The 27500-nt window shown below is 36.2% G+C and overlaps 1 protein-coding gene across 1 annotated transcript in view; it reads right to left on the reverse strand.

The window, feature by feature from the left end:
* LOC135217138 (cGMP-dependent protein kinase, isozyme 2 forms cD4/T1/T3A/T3B-like) overlaps positions 1–18617 on the reverse strand; it is a 679403-nt gene extending 660786 nt beyond the window's left edge. The window contains exon 1 of the mRNA XM_064252849.1: positions 18227–18617. Within this exon, the coding sequence (XP_064108919.1) occupies positions 18227–18576 (350 nt within the window). The 5' untranslated portion in view covers positions 18577–18617. The remainder of the gene's footprint in view (positions 1–18226) is intronic.
* Positions 18618–27500: the final 8883 nt, after the last annotated feature.

Here is a 27500-nt window from a genome sequence, read left to right on the forward strand (position 1 = left end):
AGTTCGAACGAGAAATTAGTCGTCACAAGTAAAAGAAATAAAAAAAAAACTAATTTAGACCTGAGCTGGACGAAAAACATAAGCCACTGAAAGTTAACAAACATTTTGAAATAAACAATAAAATTAGACTCCACCTGAAAATAAGAATAAAAATTTGCAGACGCTGTGTACAGGTTACAGGATTCTAAAGTTCACAAAACTTAAAAGGGAATACATTCAAGGCCAGTGCTTTTACATTCAAATTACATAATAGCAAGCAATAAATGTACTAAATAACATAAACTGTGGTACCTTCCCTAATTACTCATCCAGCCTTATTGCAATTTCCTCTGGAAATACTTCGATATACAGATAAAGGTTTCATGCTTAATAAAACGTGCATGAACAATATACGCACACATTCATATATATATATATATATATATATATATATATATATATATATATATATATATATATATGATATAGATTGAGAGAGAGAGAGAGAGAGAGAGAGAGAGAGAGAGATGCAAGGGAGGGAATCTCACAATGAGATTAAGAAGAGACAATGAGACACCAGCCACCAAGCAAATGAATGCCATCTCGCATCCATCTTAACTCCCCATCTAGCACCAACACCATCACCAGGGCATCATGAAAACGTAGTCGAGGGTATACTGGGGGCATGGGGGCTAGGTTTATATCAGAGGTGGGAGATCCCGGCGCTAAAAAGCATCTGTCGCAGAGACCTTGAAAGAGAGAGAGAGAGAGAGAGAGAGAGAGAGAGAGAGAGAGAGAGAGACATCGTCATCAAAACTTCCCCTTACGTCCTCCACGCCAATACTTTTCTTAGATATCCCTCCTTCCCCTTCCAATCAAGTAGACCTCTCTCTCTCTCTCTCTCTCTCTCTCTCTCTCTCTCTCTCTCTCTCTGCTTCTCTTCATGCTCCTCTACCAACTTCATGTGGAGGTCACGATATAGTGTTACCATGCACCGCCACCATAACAGCCGCAGGTCCTTGTGTTGCGACATGAAAGCCAGTTCTAGCTGAAACATTTGAGGCCGTGCACCCAAAGGAGTTGACAAAACTTGACAGGAAGAGGAAAATAACATATAACATGGCAAGATATAAAAATTTCAGAATGTGCGTGACACTTTATTTATGGATTAAACAAGCAAGAAATCAATAGGAGTAATTACTTTAAAATTACTATAATCGCCATCAGCCAAACACAAATGAGTTCGCAAGCGCGTCAGGATATTAGTAATAGCTTCAAATTCCTGATTAGTCATTTGCATTGAATTGTTTGTTCTTAAACCATAATAATTTTTATTATTCAATTTACTTGTATTTGAACACAAACACATTTCAGGTCGGTTAACTATAATATGGGCTAGATAACCAGTGAATAAAGAAATCCATGAATGAATTATTTATGGTAATCTTTACTGAAGGGATCAATCCTCATTTATTATTGAAAAAATTCGAAAATGCAAAATGCCAATGTATATAAAATAAAATGAAAATAGATGGAAGAAACAGTAGGGCCTAATAGCAATACAGTGAAACAAATCGTATTCGACAGTCTGTGAGTCCTATCTAAACCTGTTAATATATAGGGTATATAAGTCGACAAATTCACGAACGATACCTTTATGTATATATATATATATAGATATATATATATATATAGAATATATATATTTTTATATATATATATATATATATATTATATATCTATATATATATATATATATATATATATATATATATATACACACACACACACACACACATATATATATATACAGTATATATACGAGGTATTGTTCGTAAATTTCTCGACTTATATATATATATATATATATATATATATATATATATATATATAATATATAATTACTATATAATATATACTATATTGTGTGTGCGTGTGTGGAAAATAAGTAAACAGATACTGTTGACCTTTGTATGAGACTATAATGACGACTGTTGAGTACTCCCTATCATTTAGAATACTGATATCTTGAATTACATATTATTTTAACCGATCTTAAAAACAGAATATTGCATTAGTTTACTAGATAATGGACAATTCCTGTGGCAAACAGTTAACAGAGTACAGAATTGTACTAATTTTGGAAGTAAAATGGCCCTCTATTATTTACTACAGCAAAAATTTTCAAAACTCAATACTAAGATAAGGTCATCACAAGACACCACAAAAGAAAATGCCAGAAGGAAGCCAAATGGAAACAACTCAACTCAGAAGCTCAAAGCCGTCAAACAAGCGCCCAACAACAATGCAAAGACAGAAGAAATTTACAGCGTCAATATTTCTACTTTTGATTTCTAAGGCCTTTGCAGAACAAGGCACTGAGGGGAATTAGTATTCTTAGAGCATCATGGAACTGATCAGCTTTAAAAGAACGGTTCATTAGGAACAAATTTCTCTCGTGTATCTGATGCTAACGATGTCTTCCAGTGACATCAATTTATAGAGAGATTAGCAATCAAATAAACGAACAAACAAATGTCTTGCAAATTCGTAAAGACTATTAATCGAATTAAGAGCAGCTGTTAACCATTGTCAATGCACAGAAGAGTTCGTCGATGACTCCGTTCATTAGTGGGCCTTGTAGTTATAGTTGTAGTAAGTAGGTACAGACGCCCACGAGAATTGAAATGTGACCAAATTTTTTTCTAAAACCACATCTTATTCTGTGGAATGAAAGATTTTTTTTATTCACAAATGCAATTTTCTCATATGTCAGAAGCTCCCTGGAATTTCGCCGATCGCTATCTATCTTACGTCTCCTAGCACAGAAATGTGCTTCCGAAAGGATATTCTAGAGCCTAATTGGCATAATGTACGATTGAGATCGGTTCACGCAAATCTCATAGGAAACTACTGATTAACCATTGATTTAATCTATAACATTTGCAAACTCTCAACCCATGTATACCCACTTTCTATTGAAGTATACATGTCGTCATACTTTAAGTGAAGCCAAGAACATGTACCGTTTTAATTTTTATTCGACAGATACTCTGAACGATTAGACTTAACGTATATTATACTGAATGATATCGCACACAGCGGGAGTGTTCTGTTTATAAATGACGAGACTTTAGGGAAATACTGTAAGATTAATCTTACTGGGATTATGTCATTTTTAAATGTAAAGAAATATTATTAGCATATAAATGGCTTTCGCCCCTACACGAAGAAATTATATATTTTGAAAAAGGAAAATCATGTAAGTGGAGAACGTCATCGTTTAACCCAAGGCAAGCGAAATGAACACCAAAAATTCTCCTCTGGTGAGCTCCGGGTTTATTTGGAATATAAACTATCCCTGTTTATACTGCACTTGTGAATGAAAGTTACGGATTCATCATGCCGATATCCTAACTAGCGTATCAAAATCTAATCCCACTCAAGCTTATTGCAAGCTAAATGACACTAAGTGTGATAATTACAGGCCAAGCTTTATTTATCTGGCGATAAATCTTACTCCACATCTGCCCCAGGAGTTTTGCTGCTAATGATTTCTCAGATTGGATTTGACCTCTCTCTCTCTCTCTCTCTCTCTCTCTCTCTCTCTCTCAGGTTATGTGAACGTTTCTGTGTATGAAATAAATCCTTAGGGTAACTTTTTCACCAGATTTATATTTGTAATAGTAATAATGGCTTCTTGAAATTTTCACGCCATGGCACCTAACCTTTTTACACACACACACATTTTATATAAATATATAATCTCTTACCCTTCCATGATTGACCGGTCTGGTATAACAAACTCGATACTATCTACATATATAGATATATACATGTATTTTATATGTGCCCAACCCTCTTTGCGGACATGAGTATACAGAAAAGCGTACTTTGGCCGTTGTAAGCGATGAAATTTAAAAAATGATAAAGAAACGCATTGTTTTCAGGCGAGAAAGTATTTTGCAGCACTTACATATATACCAAACATCGGCAAGTGGTCATAATAGTTCGTAACGATGTGGAAAATAGTAATAAATAACCTAAATAACAGGAGTACAATACATCATTTCAAATACTTTCGGATTCAAAATGAATTAATTCTCTTTCTCATGAAGTGCTTCTTTAATGACTATTATGTCTCCCCACACCCAAACAAATAACCCTTTTAATAAAAACTTCGAAAAGTGGTGGCACAACAACGGCTAAAATCATACAAAAATAAACAATAAACACAAAAGGAAAATCCTCAGCTTCCACGAGCCACCCATTGTTGGAAAAGAAAATACAACCCCTGAAGAACAAGCATGTAGCAGTTATCAGTGTGCTTCGTCACTCTCTTGGCAAGAACGTGACAGTATGTTCCTCAAACCAACGATCAAAAATTTTAGCTAGTAAAACAAACATAGGAATGATCTGATGTATGTGACCTGTGGATACGAAAAGCCAACCTTAAATAAATAAATACATAGGCGATTTGAAAATTAACCAATTACTAAGATGAGAAAATATTTTTCATAAAAACGACGTATAGACACCAGAACAGATTAAGCCAAAAAAAGATAGCAAATTCCATTATTTTCGTACAACGGTTGACCTCAACCTGAGTAGCTAACCATTTTTCTAGTCCAGTGAAAAGGCAGTCCAGAATTATATTATTGCTATTCATCACACTGGTTCTCAGAACTGAACAACATAATAAAATATTACGTGAAAATCGACGTAAGAATGGTACACACACTAAGCTGTACATACCGTGACTATTTCCAGAAGAATTGTCAGTACTTCCCAAAATTACAACTTACCAACCAGTAAACAAGACATATTTGAATTAATAATTCACATTTACTGTTTTCTTGTAGCACTACCATTCATAGACAACGGGGAGAGAAAGTTTTAATCAACATAAGATTATAATAATAATTATTATAAATTCCATTCCGTAAGCGAATTTGCTTCTCACCCTATATCTTTGCACCTCGTTTATCTCTTATCCGTCAGTTCTGGGATTGAAAAAGGATATTCAGGAGCTCTTTGCCTCAATGATGATTTGCACAAATTAAAATGTTGCAGCATATTCATCAAAAGCAAGTTGAAGGCCAGACATATGACACACTATTCAAGTTTATTCAATTCTTGTGCTTCCTGGATTTTACACAGTTAAACCAAACACTTTTTTCACAGTCAACCCAACGTTTCTACTCAACCCAACGTTTCTACTACATATTCAACCCAACTTTTCTACTACACAGTCAACCCAACAGTTTTTGCTACACAGTCAACCCTACATTTCTGCTACAATCAACCCAACATTTTTCTGCCCTACCAGACAGTCAACCCTACATTTCTGCTACAATCAACCCAACATTTTCTGCTACACAGTCAACCCAACATTTTCTGCTACAAAGTCAACCCTACATTTCTGCTACAATCAACCCAACATTTTCTGCTACACAGTCAACCCTACATTTCTGCTACACAGTCAACCCTACAATTTCTGCTACAATCCAACCCCATTTTCTGCTACACAGTCAACCCAACATTTTCTGCTACAACGTCAACTCAACAACATTTTACCTTCCACAATTAACATTTTCTGCTACACAGTCAACTCAACACTTTTACTACACAGTCAACCCAACATTTTCTGCTACACAGTCAACCCAACATTATCTGCTACACAATCCACCCAACATTTCCCTCTGCAGGAATCGACCAAGTACTTTTTACAAACCCAATCCTACACTTTCAAGTCCTACCTCTCCTTATCCCTGTACTTGGGAATTATAAACTTCTATTCACAGACATATCCACGCACCGTCCAATAAAAAGGACCTCTATATATTCTTACAAAATTTTTCACCTATGAAAAATTGTCTATAACAGCTTAGTCGTGTCTCTATATCTTATCCCAGAAAGAAAACGAAAACTATTATTCATAAAAAAAAAAATCATAGATATACCCACGAGGATAAATGAAATCCTCAAAACGATCTAACGAACGGACGCTGAAGAATATGACTTCTGAAACGAAACAACTATAGTACGCTCCGTCAAATAAAATCATCACTTGAAATTGACCCTTTGTACAGACATCAAACTCCTCACGATGTGTAATAAAGATGACCACTGCTTGATGGCTTCAAATTACCTCCACTTTACTAGACTGCCTTTTATGGTGGTTGATATAAGGGCCACAGTGGGGGCAGAGGGTTCCTACTAGCAAAAACCATTTAGGAAGAATAATATTTAAACAACGGAAGTAATAAATGACGGAACACAGGAAGGGGAGAGAAAGCGAGAAAAAATTATCATATTCATGAGAATTACATTTATCCATAAATATATAACTTCACAAACGAATTCTAAACCATTTGAAAGAAGTGTACTTTAACTATTAAAAAAAATTGACCCGACTGAACACCAGAACTGTAGCAATAAAAATTGTTACAGGACTATTACAGTAACAAATGTTATAAAAGTAAAACTGTTAAAAGTAGCCTTAATATAACAAACACGCCTAGCCTCATATTTGGGTCACATTGGGCGACAAAACCGATGCTATACTCTTTCAACGGGTATGGGACTACAAGTGGACCAAAATTCTAATGAGATGGAAAACCAGTTCCTCGCACGGGATCTGTTATGTAGCCACATCAAAACGTGGCGGTCATCGCATTTCAGCATTTCATGATATATGAAATTATCTAAATGAAGAGTTTTAATGCCTGAGAGAGAGGAGAGAGAGAGAGAGAGAGAGAGAGAGAGAGAGAGAGAGAGAATTTCACTTGTCAGTTCCCTTTCGCAACGGATGATTTCAATGTGGAAAAACTACCAGGCAAAAAAATCGCCATTAGATACGTAATTATACAGAAATCGAAAGCACTTGCAATATAGAAAAGCTGCATGAATTTGGAAAACTTAACCGGCCAAGACTCAGTGTCATACATGCTCCAAAGCAAAGTTTTTTTACCTGATTCTTTCTTCATGAATGTTGCGAAGTCTTTAACATTCTTACGTCAGTTTTTTTTATTTTGCTCACTCCTTTTACCATCTTACCAAAAAGTCCGTACTGGCATATGGCCGGCTAAAAATAAACCAACCGCACTTTCTGCTGCAAGAGCTTTAACTCCTTTATTACCGGTTTATCCCATTACTCTTCGTACAATCCTTATCTGTACTTCTCTTTTCTTTTTCTTTCTTACTGAAATTCACATCTTAACATTTCCATTACCAATAACTTCTTTTCATTATCAACAGAAGTTTAAGAAAACCATGCCATACACATGCGCTGAAGTTTTAATCGTGCAGAGAATTTTCTAGGCAACAATAATTCTCTGTCATTCCCGCTTCCAACAAAAGTCGTTGTAACAATTCCTGAAAGCCTCTACCTGCCTCTCTTATTCTCCATAAAACAAGGATTAACCTGCATAAAGACCTAAAAATAAGCCTCAGCATATACATCCACTAACCTCAAGTTAATCATATAAAATTTCATTACTCTCAGTTTATTCGAACAGTACCACCAATGTTACCACCACCAATGTTAGTTGGTAACAGTGGTCTTAATCTAATTAATGCACTTGCTACAAAACTCTTCCCCAGACACAATGTATCAAATGAGACCAAGTATAATCACACTAGCCCTCAATTATCAAAGCATCTCTCCGAGTAAAGGAAAACGCATCTACTTTCAAAAACTACAACAGCATTATTAATAATGACATTATAAATAAAATGAACGTCTATTAATGGCAACCCGTTTCTTTCCCTTATATACCTGACTTCTTTGAGCTAAAAGAGAATCTGAAAACTAATAGTTATGGAGAGAGAAATAACACGAAAATAGCGTGTAAATAAATAACATATGTAAGACATGAATCATCTTCAATTATAGTTGACATTACTTGTGTAACTGGCAAACTCCAGCGGCAGAAGGGTTTACATAAAAAAAAAAAAAAAAAAAAAAAAAAAAAAAAACAGGTTTGACACGCTCTGTATACTGCACGACTACTAAAGAAAAGCATGTGCAGGGATTTGACAGCATGAATGTTACTCCGTGTAAGTAGAACAGGTACACATACGGCCTGGCTCCACCGAAGAACACAGCTACACGCGTAACTTATTAACAAGAACCCGAATCTTTTTCTTTCACAAGCTCTACAAACATGGCATAACTGAATGGGAAGTGTGTAAAAAGGTGCAACAAAAACGTCTGGCGCTCGGAGTAGAGTGGAGTGGAGTGGAGTGGAGTGGTGTGTGTGTGTGTGTGTGTGTGTGTGTGTGTGTGTGTGTGTGTGTGTGTGTGTGTTACCTCCGAGTGATGACTGGAGAAAGTGGCTGGAGCGTTCACCTTCACAACTTTCGCCGCAGATTCTTTCTTTTTGTGATTTAAGATACGTGCTCATATTTCTACGTAGGACAACAACCGTTTGATTTGTCGTCATATTGCAATAAGAATGATTAGGTTATATATAATATTTTCAACAGTATGATTTAACGTGTTATAAGATTTTTTCAAAGGCAATTTGGATCGTCTCTTTTCTTGGCGTTGACATTTCCAACACCAGTTCAATCAAGATTTCCGTAAAGGTGCAAACGAAAATAGTAGCCATCAAGATACCTCTCCTAACCTAATATGAGGAGAATCATCCAAATGACTCCCATTGAGCGTCGTGTATTATATGGTAGAGTGATAATAAAGACATCACATTCACATAAATGTTTTTATATAAAAGTCCATAATTCATTATGATGACACACACACACACACACACACACACACATATATATATATAATATATTATACTATATATATATAGATATATATATATAATATATCTATATATAGATATATGTGTGTGTGTGTGTGTGCGTGCACGTGTATTATATATATATATATATATATATATATATATATATATATATATATATAGGTATATATATATGTATATATATATATGTGTGTGTGTGTGTGTGTGTGTAAATTGCACCCTCATGTACTAAAATTTTATACAACCTCGTCAATCAAGAGTGGTAAGACAACAAATTCATTATGTATGGTAATGAACGTCGATAACCTAATAGAACCTATTATAAAACATTTTTGTACACTAAAAACTTTTTTTTTAAAAAACACATAAAGCTCACGAAACTTTTACCTCCAGCTGAAATGTAAACCGTTATGCTAGAATCTTACCCAGCGCCCAATAGTAGTATTAGTAGTAGTACCAGTAGTATAAAAAAAAAAAAAATAAAAAAAAAACAAGAAGTTAAAACCAAGGCAATTCCAGAAACAATCTCCCGAGCTTCTTACTGCAAATTTTCTTGTCATTGTGTTTAATGAGGCGGAACATTGGCGGTTCCTCCACTTAAAAAGCCAACGCCACGCCGTTTAAACTGCAGAATCTTCCGCTGGAAATGATGACTGAATATTTGCGGCAATAGTACCCACTTGGGGCACTTGGGTAGTACCGTCCGATAAGTGAGAATTCATGATGACCAATTTTCAGTTTGGGGTTTTAATCTCTTTAACTAATCTGTTAAAGACAATCTCTATCACTGCACTGATCCCAAAACTGGTGCTTTAATTACTATAGTGATTCAATACAATCTGTAGCGTAGAGATTCGACGGTGATTATCTTGTCATTTATCTACCACTTTTGGTTAGCCCTAAAAAATTAATTGTTGTAACATATAATTTTAATCTATCTTTCAAATTGGATCTACGTCTCTGTCATAACTCTGCTTATGGGGATTACAGTTGTGATATACTTTCCTATAAATCGAAAATTTAGGCATTATGTTCTAGCCATAAAATCATTTGAGACCCTTTCAGATCTGTTCAACAAGACCTGACTACTGTAAGCTAACACGAGAGAAGCGCTTCTTTGGAATTTATAACATTTAGAAAATCATCCATGATGTACGTCTGAAAGTCTTCGATTAATCGAATATTCCTTTACATATGCCTATATCACAACTATTCTTCCGTTATTCTTTCCTGGCAAAATTTAACAAAGCACTTGTCTGATCTAGTAGTATTTTCCAATTCTCTTTTTTTTCACAGCTAATCCCATCTATCTCCAGTCATCTTCGAAAAACACTCAGCACTTCAACATGCCATAACTGACTATTAAACCAACAATGATTGTGCAGTTTGATTTAATTTATAATCATTCCACTCCTCGCCTATCCTTGTACGTCATGATGGGTGAGTTAAGAACCGTAAACGTAAACAAGAAAGCATAACAACTTAGGTTACCTGATGCGTTCTAAAACAAACACTCGCTGTGTATCCATCTTCCCTAAAACGAGTGAGGGATGGACTGTAGCAGTAGACTAGTGAAACCCAGTAAGTCCTAACATTTCCTGACTCCGCTACGGAATATCTTCATCAATCAGAATTAATGATTGCACACAAACGCGTTATTTTGGGTTTTATACAGCTACTGCAAGAAATACTCAAATAAATTAAAAAATCTCCATTCCCAAGTCTGGTGACCTTATATTCTTCACAGGATGACCTGTTCCTGAGGGTTGGAACAAAATTCAATGACTAACGCACTAATTCGATGTGTACAAAAAAAAAATAGTACTTTAAATCTTTTATTTTCAAGTAACTCAGGGAAAGGGGTCATCCACTTATTCTCTAGAAACTTAATAGTAAAACTTTCTGACTTAGATATGACCAAGTATAACTGATATAAATATAAAACGATTCCCGTTAAAACTGACAAATCAAGCACTGCCGTACAAACTGATAAAGCTTTGCTCTCTCCATGAGTCTTCAATGATCATAAAATTTCATTAAACATTCCAACTTGCATCCTCAATATCCTCAACAAAATTGAGGATTTTTGTGGATTAATTCGCTCCACTTCAAAACGCTCGGACACCGTGCAACTCCCAGCTCATTTTTAAATGTTGATCACCAGAATAATCATGTTGTCAAACGAATCGTAATGGACCAACAAAAGACTTGTGCGTATGTAAAAAAAAAAAAAAAATGTACTCATGAACACTTTCAAAACTTAACCTGGTATGCTCGTTTAGCCTTATAATCTTTTGCAGGTTATGTAGTGTTTAAAAAGATAAGGTACAACCTTTTGTCTTTTACCCCGCACTTCATGATTAATTATGCAGCTTTATTACAGGTACTTCTTTTGCAAGAAAGTGCACGTGTGTGTGTGTGTGTGTGTGTACTATAACTAACCCAGATTCTTCCTACCTGAGGCATGAGAAAATATCTAAAGCTTCAAAGATCTCTAGTGAGCAGCAGAGGGAAGGGTACGTCATTGCGCTGTCACAAAATGTCCTATTCACTGGACATTCACACAAATGATCAGCGCTCAAGCTCCCACTCCTCTCAGGTAAGACCTGAAAAGCTAAGCACATGACTACTGATAGACTCAGGAGGTAGACCAATGAACTTCGCCCAAACCCATCCCTGCCTCATAGGGCAATGCAAATCTACCATGCTCTTAGCAGCGCTTGAACTCCGACCCTACACAGTGGAAAGTTGCCAATGAGTCCAGTAGGCTACTGCGATCATGGACATTTATTTCACAACTCAAGATCTAGGTTACGGACACACACACACACACACACACACATATATAATATATATATATATATATATATATAGAGAGAAGAGAAGAAAAGAAAGAGAGAGAGAGAGAGAGAGAGAGAGAAGAGAGAGAGATCGCACGAGCGCCAGTACTATTATTTTGCTACGAAATCTAGTTTTGAGTGCCAAGCAAACAATAAGCAATAAGGGTGACCCGTCGGTTCACAAGATCCATTGTATTTATACCTTAATTACACTAATGGACAATTTGACAAACAAAGCATAAAGCTCTACTAGTCCATGCACTCAGCTTCTCTCTTTCTCTTGTATTTTAGAAACACGGAATATCTACGTCAAAAATCACGTTGGACAAATTCACCACACTGAATACGAGAAATAAACAAACAACTCCTCACAGATTCGGTGTCAGTCAGCAAGGTCGGCCTTAACCATGCTCGTTAGTCCTGCCATTCAACATGGTTCATCGCTATTTTTAGGTCTGGCTATATTTAGCCTAAATGAAGGATATCTGAAGGTCAATTCTATGAGGAGAAAAATTCGAGCTATACGACCAAAATTACAGCAGCTAATGCGAGCAATAAAACAAGTACATAACGCCAATACTAGTTATGGAACGTTCTCTACAACAGAGTAACAATCCACGTTTGTAAGGTAGGAGTTGAAACTTAAGTTGTGAGGTTATATAGTTGAGTTAAATAGCTCTCAACTTTGAATCTATAAACAAGTGTTTGAGTTATCAGTCTTATATACCTCAAATCAGTGACCTTTTAAAAACCAGAGTAACATCAACTTAGCAAGAGTGATTCTCACAACCTTCTACATGACACATGCACGTCTGGAACAAGACAGAAACCCATCAACCTGACAAGTGAGCTTCAACGGAACGGAATGCCCTTGTGTATCACAAACAAAACCCCTCAAGTGAAGAGACACTGGTAAAATGCAAATACCAGTACAATTATTTGCAAATAAAAGTCAAAGGCTAAAAATATGTCGAGTAGCGTGTATCAGAAGCATATGCTAATTTATCCAAGTAATCCCCCTCCCCCCAAAAAAAAAATTCCTCTATGTTCTTACTAATTATTGTAATATTTTCTGGACAAATTCCCGTTGACAGTTTCCAAGTCTTAAAACTGCTTCCAAAAAACCGACTGCTTGTCTTTAACATGCAAAAAGGAATAAAAAAAGTATCAAGTCTTACGTTCCAAGAATCCAACAGAAGTTTTAGCAGGCACTGCAGACCCCGGCAATAAACTACCTAAAGAGGATATCCATAAAACAAGAAAAAAAGAGAAAATAGATGAATAAAAAAAGCTTGAAACTGTAGTAGAAGGAAAATGAAGCGGGAATAAGGAATGTTCTTTCAAGAAACCTAAAAAATCTAGCTGTGCATATAGTAATGCAGTAAAAAAAATTTTAATTGTGGAGTCACTGTATTAGCCACTGTTATTAACATATTCATGTTTTCCCGATCAATTGACATTTATAAAGGATCGAAAGTAATTTTTCCGCACGTCAACGAAAAATAAGACGAAAAGAACGGGTTAAAAAAAAAAAAAAAAAAAAAAAAAAAAAAAGCAAAGCATAAATTCTGAACTGCATCCACTTGCAATTCAAAAGGTAGCAATTACTACATATTCATCAAGACTGTGTACAAATACAAATACACGCAGACACATGTATATGCATACATAACTCCTGTCATGGAAATAACACTTTCAAGCCAGCTATAGAAAAAAATAAATAAAAAACTCTGCTTTACAAACAAAAACTAAGATTACAAGAGTTAACGGCCATTTTAATACAAACGAAGGTTATTATATTAGATATGCACATCAGCTGAGGAACAGCTGGACGGAATTAATCCACGTACTATAAAAATCAGTCACTGAGCTTTCAGTCCAATTGGAAATTGGACTGAAACTTCAGTGACTGCAAGATCCAAAGATTTCTCTTCACGAAATCTTTTAGAATCTGCTATTATACAACTTACTTCCAGTTGCCATTTTAACCTTAGCTTTGTAATGTATTCTTTGGACCCCTGTATAAGTAAAATGTTCAAGAATAACCTGAAAGAAATAAAATAACTAACTTAGTTACTAATTAGTTACCTTGTATATATTTTCTACGCATTCGTATGCTTAATATATTTTTTGGTAAAAATTTTCACGTTGCAAAAATTTATTTTTAATTTAAAGGAAAATTATTATTTCTTTTTTTTTTGGGGGGTGTCAGTCACTTTCTTTGTATAATCTTTTAATTGTCTTGTCCCTACTTCCGAGTTGTTGGGCCTAATCTTTTGTAAAACCTCTTAAACATGTACTCTTGTTTTGGTAGGTCTACTAATTCCTGAGCTGTGTTCGATTCCATTTACATATTTTTTCTTTTGTGATCCCCATCTGTCATTTATACGAGCTTCCTTTGTCAACTTATTTTATATTTCTTCAGTCTGCTAAATAGAGCACAGTAAATCAAAAGGCCTAGCAACAATCCATTGTCTCTCTTTGCTTCGTGGTATTTGTCTTTATATATACATATGCATATATGTATCTTTGTATATGCATATATATGCACACACGCACAAACACACACATTTCTCTCTCTCTCTCTCTCTCTCTCTCTCTCTCTCTCTCTCTCTCTCTCTCTCTCATTAATCAACACTCAACAGTTTTTGTTTGTTCTTTCAATCCTCACGTTTTAGTACTTTGTCCTATTACCAGTGTTGCACAAGAACTTTCCACAGCTGATTATGATAAGAACCCGTTACAGCACAGTGGCACTATAGATTTAGAATTTGTGTCGGTCCCGTTCTCCTTCACATCTTAAATACACAGATTATCAATGAAAGCAGTTTCATATATAGACTACGCGTGTGTGCGTAATCCCGACCGCAAAACATTCTTAAAAAGTGAAAGGATACAAGGGTGGGAATCATACGTAGCCGAACAAGATAACCCTTTTAGGCATTCTAAACAACTAATCAACCGTGAACAGCGGATAAGTTTACGTAGCTCCCTCGAGTTATGTAGGGGAGAGCTGTCCCATTATGGAAAGGCAAAGGGAAAGGCTTTGCTGTCTCGTACCACCAACTTAGTTGCAAAATACTCAGTGACCATTATGTCTCTTTAAGCCACGGACGCCTCCGGCCACCTTTACAAACGTGGGGAAAAACTTTGATTTTCCCATCCATTTATCAAAATAATACCTCCATAAGCGAGTTTGAAAAGTATTCATCGTTTGACGTTTTTGCAGAATAACAATAATCCCTTCAAATAAACGGATAGAAATCCCCTGACCATAACTATACTAGAGTTTTACTCGAGGAACACTGGCACTGAGAAAAAAATTAAAGAAATTCATTTGGAGCATTTGCTGGAAGGGCTGTAGAAACCTTTGAGTTTCACAATACAAGATTCATAATAAATGCCTGTCAGGGAGGGGCTGCGGCGATAATTTTGGTGCTCTATGACTTTCGTCCCTTCATAATGCTCTTATTTGTCTTTCCAATTCAAAAGTCACAATAACGATGTTATATATCAAAAGTAAAAACAGATAGAGAAATAAGAATATGAAAAACAAGCACTTTTTTCTCACAGTTATTTATCATAAAATTTGATATCCCAAAAAGCTGTAACAAGTCCATATTAACCTTAAATCACTGGTCTGTCTATCACATATAAAGTGTCGTAAAAATGATAGCCTACTCCAAAGACAAATTTATACCTAAATACCACAGTTCTTAGAGTGAAGATCGAAAACGCCCCGCCACAATACACGATTTATAACAAATGCCATTCAAAATAAGAAAATCTATGAAAACAACTACAAAAGACGTCGATAATCAAAACATACATTGAAATGATGCCAATGTGAACTAAAGTAAGCGTCTAACAATTTAGCCACCGCCCCTCACCTCCCCCCCTCCCCCCCCCCCCCCACAAACAAGCACATCCATTGTCGGTAATGTTCGACTGCTCAACATGATTTACCTAGGCCCATTCCAAAATGGAATGGGAATTTTAACAGATCGCACCGCCGACCCTAAGAGAAAATAGTCAATTTACTTTTCTACTCTGCAATATTTTGAAGTATTTTAAAGAGACCTACTTCAGAGCTGAAACGTAAAGAGAACTGGACTCACTTTCTTCGTGCAAGCGGGCGAACGTGACCTAGTTTGCAGATGAGGATATCTAAGACGTAACACTTCTTGGTAATAGAGCAGAGAGCTTCAAAGAATGAAGTCAAATGGAAGTGTAGACTAACCATTCAAGATATCAATTGTAAAAATGTCAATGATGAAATGGCGGCTTTACATTGTCTTTAAACATAAAATTGTGACAGTTGTCCTATATTTGGTACTGAAAATTTATGACAAAATTTGCTACCAAGAATTTTAAAGTTTGTTGGTAATTTAAATGAATCTTTACAATGCAAAATGCAGAATATCTACTAATGACGTGACGAGCTAATCTAAATGATAGATCTTGATAACCTATATATACGACTGGAAGAAAATTCTTTGATCAATTTCAAATTACATGAATTGTCTCTAGAACCTTAACTACTTCTATTTTTTGGGAATTTATGACAATGAAGATTTGCAATCTGTACCTAGACACATGTTACTGTGCTATCCTAATAAAATAAACGTCAATATTATCATCAATCTCTTTGTGACATAAATACAACACAAACTTTTCCGAGGGCCTGTCATCTATGTTCCTAAAGAACATAGAAAGTGTAATTTCTTCTTTTATGTTAAGCTTACCATTATTAAACCGCTGTCCATTATAACGGAACAAAAAGAATCGTGCAGATTAATACTGATACTGTATCAAGATATAACAGGACACAATTGCAGTGAGTAAACAAGCTGCACTTTAAGAAAACAGAGCTTTGCCTAAGAGTGGTGGGACATGCACCTTTACTTTGGTGCTGATAAGGGACCAACGGCAGCTATATAGAGAACAGTGTGGCAATGAACTTTAATCAAGTAGATTCGCCGTTATCTCCTATTACAAACTGCTATCAGTAGAGAGAGAGAGAGAGAGAGAGAGAGATGGACGAAGAGGAAAGAAGAGAGAGAGACGAGAAGAGATGAAGAGAGAGAGAGAGAGATTTTGATTGCTGAACGGAATAAACAAAATTTCCTAACAGAAGTTCGAGGAACACTTTTAAGTCATAGAAAAAGAAAAATACTGCTGAAAGAATCAAGTGTTAAGCGGCAAATAAAAATCTATTAAGAAAAACAACAAGAATCACGAAGGATTTTCACGTCGGTATCTTAAATTTTCTTATGGAAACGTCCCTAATACACTAAATGCATCAATGCTTAGTATGAAATTCAACCGTACCAGAACTACCACCGAATGCACTTGAAAACACCAAAGATAACATGATTGACCGTGTTAGTTGGAAGTTGCAGCAGTAAAGGAGGGAGGGGGTAGGAAAGAAGTGAGGGGGGAGGGGGAGATCCTGGAAGTTGTTGGGTAGAAGAGAAACGAGAAATGGGGGCAGTATACCAAACCATACCAACCCCCACGGCCCCACTCCTACCCCTGACCATCAACAAAACAAGCACGGTAAAGAATTGGTTTTCGTTTTCTTTCGATGTGACTAAAAGTTGTAGTACCAAGCAATTTGGTTGATTGCTCTACATTTCAATCATAATCAAATATTCTTACTGCATTGACAAGCTGTTACGATATGACTCAAACCACAATACGATACACTTCACAGTTAATGTGAAAACACGAAATCATTTGGCCTTGAAAATAAAACATAACATCATTATCATACTGTCACTACAAAATTATAAAAGCATGAACCTATAGACCTATACGTAGGTCTAATATATTAATCGAATAACGTATAGCAAATGCTGACAAGGTTGCAGTGCATAAATAAAGCGTGGACAAAACTGCTACCTGCAGTGATTAACAAACGGCAAAGTGTAAACTATCCCTATTTACAGTATTTCATGGCATGTAAACACACACACACACACACACACACACATATATATATATATATATATATATATATATATATATATATATATATATATAATTTATCCACAAATATGCAATATAACTGGCAAATACACGACTCGAGAGAGAGAGAGAGAGAGAGAGAGAGAAGAGAGAGAGAGAGAGAGAGAGAGAGAGAGAGAGAGGGCTCTTTGACTTTCAAGACGAGGACATTTTGTAATCAATTCATAATTGGATACTTGAATAGGTCTATACATCCTATGCATCACAAATTATTCACGGACTTCGCCAATTTCAGCACTGCCATAGGCTTGACATCAAAATTCCTTGAATTATTCACCTATTCGACTTCACCCAAAGCTTATTACATGCATAAAACTGTAGAAGAAACTTTCATGTCTAGTATACCGCCTAGAGTGTCTTAATATATAGGCCTATCCCATTCTTTCGCCAAAGTAAAGAGGTCACCTTGACCTTGCATTTCAAAACAAATACCTTTGCTAATTTAAACCTGTCAACGTACGATCTCGCTGGTATGAAGGCTTGCATATACATATATATAATAGATACATATATATATATATATATATATAATATATATATATATATATATATAGATGTTGGTAGGCCTACTGCTAGTTGGGTTTTGCATTTAATTATGCTTACCTTGATGATTTAGGGATTTCGGGGAACGTGGTCTGGCTTTTACATGTTAATTCCTGGACGGACCTAAGGGCTTGAGGTTCGGCTGAGATGCCCTGGGCACGAGTCTTCCTTGCCCGGACTTTACCCGATCCGGCCGTAGCTCCTCCTGTCGCAAACTGCATAACGCTCTGGAACTTATCCAGTTGCGACCGAAGTTCGATGATTTCGTCATCGCGAACTTTGAGTTTGGCTTCCAAATGGCGAATAAGGTCGTCTTTTTTACTCAGTAGATCCTGTAACTCTAACGAACCCATTTTGTTGATGCAATCATCTGCATCTCTCAAGAATTGCTGCGGCATTGCACTGCACATACCACCATCACCAGTAGGCAAACACCAACTGCCGAGAGATCTCCGAGTGAACCGCCAGACCTGTTCCAAGACGAAGCTCTAATCTGCCAGACGCATCACCTGATGAATTTCACTCTATTTGTCATCAGCAACTGTCCCCTAAGCATTACTTTACGTTAATCACTTTAAACAAATGTGCACATATGAAAGCTGCATCCTTTAAGAAAAATCACAACGACGTATGAGGATAATAAGGGAAAGGCGGTTATTTTTAGAAGAGTTAAAATAGTAGCGAGAGCAGATAACCTCACAACTTAGTCGGGTGGCGGGACTGGGATGTCCCTCTGGTGGCGTGGGTCCGAAGCAACAGGTGGGTAGGCGGGGATTATCATTCACATCACCAACAGATAACGATGGACCCAATCGTTGTACGACATTACTTTCATTTACACATCTGTGGTTGACATCGACACTTTCGTTTACGTACTTAGGTTATAGGAGACAATATAATTGACAGCTGTCTATGCTACGATGCATGATTCTTTCACTAACGTCAAAAAAGTTCTATTTGACGGAAACTATAAACGTTTCTATTTCTTCCAAGAGTTTTATTCTGTTTCTGTGAAGGTTCTAAAACTGAGTTTGGTGAAGTGTTCGAAATGAAGGAACATCATTCCTGGCCACGATAACATGAGTGTTTTTTAAACTAATGAAGAATGACTAGAAAATCCAATCATTCATACCTTTCACGTATACGGTAAGAAATTTTCCTCCATATGCCACGTCTTCATAACACTGATAAGTCTCTGACTCCTTCTCTCTTCTCTTTCTTTATCTCCCTCTCTCCTTAATCTTCCCCTCTCTCTCTCTCTCTCTATCTCTCTCACCCCAGGGTCCTCTCTCCCCTCTCTCGGGGGGGGTCTCCTCCCCAGAGTCTCGTCTCTCTGTCCTTCTCTCCTCTCCTCTTCTCTCTCTCTCGATTTAAAATGCAACAAAAAAGAAATTATTTAACGAAAATAGGAGAGTGGAAAAAAGATGGCAAATGCCTTTTAACATGCCAAGTATATGCTGCTTGGGAATGACATAAATAGTGGATAACAAGAAGACGACCTTGGAGTTATAACTAAAAGCTGAAAAGAAAGCACAGAAACTAGTGGAATACATAAAGAGGCAGTTCAAATAAGAAACAAGGAAACTGTGCTGCAGCTCTACACATCACTTGTTAGACCTCAGACTTCATCTTGAATAAGCAGCACAGTTTTGGTCACCAACACTAAGAAGATGCATAAATATACTAGAAGAGGTACAAACAAGAGGCACAACGTTAACTCCATCCATCAGGCAAATAGGTTACCAAAGACGACTAAAAAGCCTGAACATGTATGACTTAGGAACACGACGATTGTGAGGACAACTAATAGAAACATTCAAAATACTGACAGGCATAACAAAAGTAGACCGTAATATCTTCGTATTAAAAGAAAACCAGACAAGAAATAATGGATGGAAACTAGAACTGAAGAGATATAATCTCACTGTGGGAACTTCTTTACATACAAGATATGTGACACATGGATTAAACTGCCACTAGAAGTTGTAAACAGCAACAGTGTGGAGGAGTTTAAAAGAAAGCCAGACAAGATCATTGGGACACTATGAATAAATAGTAAAACCTACTCCTAAATATAAGTGAGCACATGATGTCTCCTCTGATGGACGAATATGTCCTTGAGACACCCTGATCCCTGTAACTCCATGTAACTCTCTCTCTCTCTCTCTCTCTCTCTCTCTCTCTCTCTCTCTCTCTCTCTCTCTCTTAGAGTGTACCAAGCCATTCATTAATTCTACTAAAATAATTCTCTCTCTCTCTCTCTCTCTCTCTCTCTCTCTCTCTCTCTCTCTGAGTGTAGCAAGTAATTAATTAATTCTAAATGTAGGTACTAACATCTTTTTTTCTTACAAAAGCATTAACTTCCGGGTTTTTACGCCACGTCTGAGGTTGCCTTAAAAAAAAATCCCATCTCTCTCTCTCTCTCTCTCTCTCTCTCTCTCTCTCTCTCTCTCTCTCTCTCTCTCAACACCTGAAATACAACAATAAAAAATAAATTGCAATATCACTGCGAAAAACCACCATGTCAAAAAACATGGTACAAAACTCCTAGGCGATTAAAAACGCTAATAGAATATCAGAGAGAAAAACACCGGGGTCACCTTCTTTATCAAAACTATCAAGACTAACATTAAGCAGAACACTGGAGAAACCGCTTGGAATTCGCCAGAGGCTCAAGATAATAACATGAAAGGAAGGAGATTCTACGAGAAGAGAAAGCGACTGTGTGATTTGGGACCGAGCGAAAAAAGTGTCAATTTAATGTACCTTCGGGGATTTCAAAAAAGCAAGGTGGTATGCAAGGCCTAAGGCTCTTCTAGAGAGAGAGAGAGGATTATAAAATTAGCCAAGGAGTGCCATGTCCATTTATTACATACTATGATTCACTCTAAGTGACGTGCCAAAGTCCTTCATTCGCAGTATAACACCAATCAGTAATTTACAAAAAATGAATAAATCAGGAAAAAATCTCTTAACGCACATCAATATCCAATACCAAAGAGGACCAAACGCCTACATAAATCATTAATTAATCTTTTCCCATAAAATTAATTCAGTATATTCGTAAGCGGTCATTTTCATCGAAGCGTAATTCGATCAGCAGAACTTTACCAGGGAATTCAGTGCTTCCCAAAATGGAGGCCATATAGCAGACTACAGGGGGCCATAACCTGAGGATATGTATGTATAAACCATGGATTTTATACATACATGGGTTATGCTTGGGGGTGGGCGGTGGGCCATGGACAAGTATCCAGTATAAAAGTGGGTAAGGACCACAAAAATTTTGGGAACCACTGCTCTAATTTGATATCTGCGGGTAAGTGAATGAAGCAGTTTGTGAAAACTAAAATAAAAGCGAATGTACCATAAATTTCCAAGGAAAAAGGAGAAAGTGGACCACCTGACTTAAAAAAAAAATGATAGAACGTTTTTATAAAATGTTCTACATTTCCATACTTATATTTACTTGTTATAGTTCGGTGATGCATTCAAGCACTATAATTACAAATTGCAAAGGTATGAGGGCGAAGTCCAGAATTTACCTGGGTAGTAAAAATGCTGATAATTTATGAATAAATGAATAATGAAACTTATGCTATAAAGCCAAGCACTGAGGCACTTTCAGCTATTCAGTGCTTAAAGCAATGAGAAGAGGGAGTTAGAGCGCTTGGATAGCAAGATACAGACAGCCAGAATATATATTAGTTGAATTACAAGGATCTAAGGATTAAACTGGGAGAAAGCGGCCCTAAAAAATATTAGATAGAGAAGTTGGAGAGCAAATTGTAAGCAGAGAAGCTGATGGTAAGTAAAGTAAAAACTTAAGAACTGGATAGAGTTCGGAGCCAATGGACCATCCAAACACCCTTTATTAATGCCTACAGTGTACCTGCATAGACTGATAATTTATGATCAAATTCTGATAATGTAGAAGTCCCCGTACTTTTGTAAAAGTCAATGATTTCACCTAACACTTGACATGTATATAGAAAAAATTACAATTCATATTAAAAGGAAGTAAACTTAAGATATCATTTTTATATATCCATCTGAGAGAGAGAGATATGACGACTGAATTTTACCCAGGTCTCTAAAATACTATGACATGAATTTAAAATAATCTTGAACAGTAGGCTTGAGCTTGCAACACGACCAGGAAATGGTGAAGACTGCCTAGCCTAAAACTGCACAGCCAACAGCTAAAAAAAAAAAAAAAAAAAAAAAAAAAAAAGGAGGGCCTAAGAAGGGATCCACAGAGAAGGCATATAACAACAACTAAAGTAGCAGGGAGACATGCCCACGACGTGGTTTTTCCTGTTTTTCCAAGACATGCTATGATTTGCTCCTAGCCCAAAATACAAATACTCGTGGCTGGTTGATAGATGATTTCCACATATATATATTATATATATATATATATATATATATATATATATATATATATATATATATATATATATAGTATATATACACGGAACAGTATTAATTACCGAGGGGATAGAAACTTTGTACTTCATACAGTGGAACACACCCAGCTTCATAACCAACTCTTTCTGAGCGATTAAGAGAAGCGAAAACGAGATTCAAGGGAAGATTAAGAGACAAAAAAAGGAATATAATATGTAAAGCATAAATAGCTGGGACATAGGGAGTATGTAAATAAAAGGGAAAAACAAATCTCCTATGTGCACCAAGAATAGGAAGGAGGCAGATCTAGAAGCACCATTAACTGCAAAAATACCTTTAATGATTCAACGTGATACTGGGTAAAAGTAACATTAAGAGGGCAACATATCGGTAGCATAATTCATATATGCCAGTTTTTGCAAAATATGAAAATTGCTAACAAAAGTATATGAGAAGGGAAGAACAATATAAATATCAGAGCGGGAGGCGAGTTTGTTAGATTAGAGACGTTACGAAATAAAAAATTATCAGAATTGAGCTATATATCACGAGGAAGGCCAACTGAAAACAAACTTGGAGCAGTTAACTAAGAGAGAGAGAGAGAGAGAGAGAGAGGCTCTGCCGATATTTACCAAGTCAATCTCACACGTATATAATCTTATCATATGCCATAAAAGTATAAAAATACTAGGTCTTGATTTAGGTTAGTATTACATAAGGCCTCCCTTGTGTTAAATGTTTCGGATATTATCGTAACTCCAGAAAACAGGATTTAGAAAAAAGAAAGAAAGAAAAAAAAGAATTGGCAGTCTAGGTAAATTGCTGAAAGGAAGTTTCAAAAGTCAAATTAACAATGAACTCTAAGCATGTCCAATGCCATATTTCGTAAATTTATGCACTAGAATCCACTAAGAATCTTCCGTATCATACCTGGCCTCTTTTTCTCAACAGGTAATAATAGATTCATCCTTAGGTTCTTCATCCAAGTCACTATTATATAATCCAATAATAAACAGATATGAACACAAAAGAAACAACGGCAAAGACAAACTTTAGCCAACAAAATCAACCAAATAATCCTATATATATAGTATATATATATATAATATATATATATATATATATATATATATTATATATATATAATACTTCAAAATTAACTATGGGGTTGTTATTTCTTTATCCAGAATCGTTAACATATCACCAATCACCGCAAAAACAGTATAATATACTTAAAAACTAAATATTTCAGAAGCAGTTGACAACCGAAGAAAAGGAAAGGATACGGCGTTTGGTGAATCACCATAAATAAAAAAAAAATCGTGTTACGTCACAAATAAATTCCGGGTCAGAAAAGAAAGAAGGTTACTGACATTTTCTTTTTATACTTAAATGCATCTAGCGTGAACTGACCAGGCAACTGAAGATGCAATACTTGGATTCAGTTCGAAAAAGGGAGCTATGCCAGAATGATTTCTTCCCGAAGTAATAAATCGACAGACGATAAACATGCCTAATTTAACATCGCACCCTGATCTCATCATTTACAAATAATCTTCAAAGATCGACAACAGCAGCAAATAGTAAAGTATTCGTATAAGGACTAGGTATAACGGATAACAGAAATAAAGTGAAGTTTGAAAGTACCCTACTTACAAAGCGAGAACCAGTCGAATAAGGAGAACATCAACAACATACCTGCAAAAGAAAAAAGAAAAAATGAGGCAAAGTACAAAAAATAACAACAAAAGATAATAAATCAACACTGAACCTGAGGTATAGCAAATGGAGACCCCGTAAATAATACACGGTCATATCTTTACTGTGCACAATTGCCTTTGACAGCATGCAACTCAAGGTTATCTTATGACTTTAGATGGTATCTAGAAAATTAAAGCAACTGTGATTTATACTAAGTAAATCATTAAACGAAACGTGCCAAGCTCATGCACAAAGAAAAAGGATAAACGCAAAACAAACATATATCTTCTAATGAGTAAATGAAATGTACCGATTATCTACAACAATGTGACAAAACTGAATACATATAAAACATATATTATATATATATATATATATATATATATATATATATATATATATATATATGTGTGTGTGTGTGTGTGTGTGTGTGTGTGTACATATTCAACAACACGCCATTTACCCTAACGGGTGACAGCTCCAGAAAAAAGGTAACACACAGATCCCTGTCAGATTCATGTTACGAACTCTTGGAGAGTGGATTAACCAAAAACATGCAGAAAACCTCTACAACATAACCAATTCATACACCTACACAGAAGATACATCAGCAACTCGTCAAAACCCTAAAAACACTGCTGCACTCACCCCAACTGCTCTAACCCCCCCCCCCCCCACCCACCGACCCACTTCATCTAAATTATACTCTCCACCAGTCTAACATACACTCCATTCTCCCTAAATGACCCAATCAGCTTAAAACACTCTAATCCATCCTTTCACTTAGGCTATTATAAAAAAACCACTTCACACTTTCTAAACTTTTCGTACACAACATGCAAACAGTTCACTTCAGCAGTTTCAAATCCTTATTTCACTGTCATAACGGAGTTGGCTCAACAGACCTATTTTAGCTTCCTGAGCAAATCTAAGTCTTCCCAATCCTATCCACACATACTGGGTTAGGTTAGGTTAGGTTAGGTTACTGCTACTTTGCCTGACCCATGATGTGACTCACCCTTCTTTCATTCAACTAGGATCCATTGTAATCTTGTTTCCCACCGTTATCCCTATATTAGGCATGGATTATAGTTTGGCAAAGGGGTTTTTACGACCGCATGCCCTTGCTGCCATCTACCACAGTTATTGGCAGTGGGCCTCGCCTTTAACTAAAAAGTCCACTTGCATGGCAGCAGTTTCCACAGTTATTGGTAGTGGGCCTAGCCTTTTACTAAAAAGTAAAACTGCAAGGCAGCAGTTTCCACATTTATTGGCAGTGGGCCTAGCCTTTTACTAAAAGGGCCACCTGCAAGGCAGTAGTTTCCACTGTTATTGGCGGTGGGCCAAACCTTTTACTAAAAGCGTAAGACTGCAAGGGAGCGGCTGTCCTTTTAGTCGTCTTTTATGTCACGCAAGACCTACTACGGTGGTAGTATTCTTACACCCCTACCACAAGGTGCACTAGGATCCATTATAATATTTACACGTAAATATCTGAACAAATTAACCGACTCCATTCTACCACCATCACGCATTAATATTCATGATCCCATTTTCCTGGCTTGCATTTACCATCATAACCTCTCTCTTGCATGTACTCTCAATAACCGCTTGCAAAGCACTATCCACCTCTTTTGCTAAATTCCTTGCTTCACCTAAGATGTGACTCACCTCTTCTCTCATCCTAACCAGCAACTAATATAATATTTACTACTAATTCCCCATACAAATTAATAACTTCAATTCTTCCATCAATCTTATCAATCAAACAAAAACTTCTTTCAGTTTTCTTCTGAAGATTGAAAAAGAAACCCACAAAATCACTTTGTAACTTGTTTACTTCTAAGTATTTACATTTAGTTTTACTACACACTCTAGTACTTTCAGGCCCTATCTGTGGCCCATTTTCAAGAGATGTTTGGGATGTTAGCCAGAAGACTGCTGGGCCTTGACCCAGGCTAACATCCCAAACATCTCTTGAAAATGGGCCACAGATAGGGCCTGAAAGTACTCGAGTGTGTAGTAAAACAAAATGTAAATACTTAGAAGTAAACAAGTTACAAAGTGATTTTGTTGGTTTCTTTTTCAACGTTATCAATATTCATTGTCCCATCTCCCAGATTTCATATACCATCAAACTAACTACTTTTACTCATACTTACTGTCAAAACAACCTTGCAAAACACTTTCCCAACTCTTTTAATAGTTTCTGCAGTTTTTCCATATTATTTATAATCATTACAGAATCACCTACAACCACCAACGTTCCACGATCCAATTATGTAACAAGTTCTCATTCCACAACTTTGAAACCAAGTTTTCAAATTGAGGTGGGAGGGAAGGGGTTTGGGGGAGGAGGGGAGAGACATTTTCAGTAATATGACTGATTCCTAACTAACCGACTGTAAGGTATAGTTCCATTGATTTATTAAGGGAACACATGCGAAGAAAGATGCAAACCAAAGGAGTGAATAATTACATGACAGAGAGGAGCAAATAAACATGAAGGAGAAAGGAAAGGGACGAATCAAACTTACTAAGAAAAACAAAATTTAAACCAAAATTATTGGAATCAGAAAAGATAAGAATCACACGATCTAACAAAAAACAGAAAATAAATCAAATCAGATAAAAAAAAATAAACGCACATTTTACTACTATCCGATGAATTAAAGTTTGGTAGGAAAAATATGAATCAACACATACAAAATAAAAAAGTAAAGCGAAGTTAAAAGACTTTAATTACATTCAGCATAAAAAAAAACCCTAGGTTGGAAAAAAAAAAAAAAAAAAACAGAGAATCAAAGAGAAGCGAGCGGTAGGGTTGTCATAAAAAGGCTGGCATCCTCAACCTCGAGCAAGGGAATGAGTCACCGCCTTTCATGGCGTGGGTGGGATAATGAAGCCACAAAATAACCCCCTTGAAAAGTGTCTTCATTCATCTGCTGCGTGACGTTAATACTTCGTACAGTTTGATAAACGTTGCAAGTTTAGGGAAATTATTGCGAAATGCAGCTCAGAGCGAGATTAATGCTTCACAACACACACACACACACACACACACAATATTATGAACGACTGTACGGCAAAAGCTATAATTATACAGGTGTGGCGGGACCCAAGATACAGGATTAAAAGGAAAGTAGTTGCAATCAAGAACAAAATTACCCAAATAGCAAGCAAGCAAACGGACAGCAAAAAATAAAAGAAACTGTAAATATTC

Source organism: Macrobrachium nipponense, chromosome 7, assembly GCF_015104395.2.
Source record: "Macrobrachium nipponense isolate FS-2020 chromosome 7, ASM1510439v2, whole genome shotgun sequence".
Lineage (NCBI taxonomy): Eukaryota > Metazoa > Arthropoda > Malacostraca > Decapoda > Palaemonidae > Macrobrachium > Macrobrachium nipponense.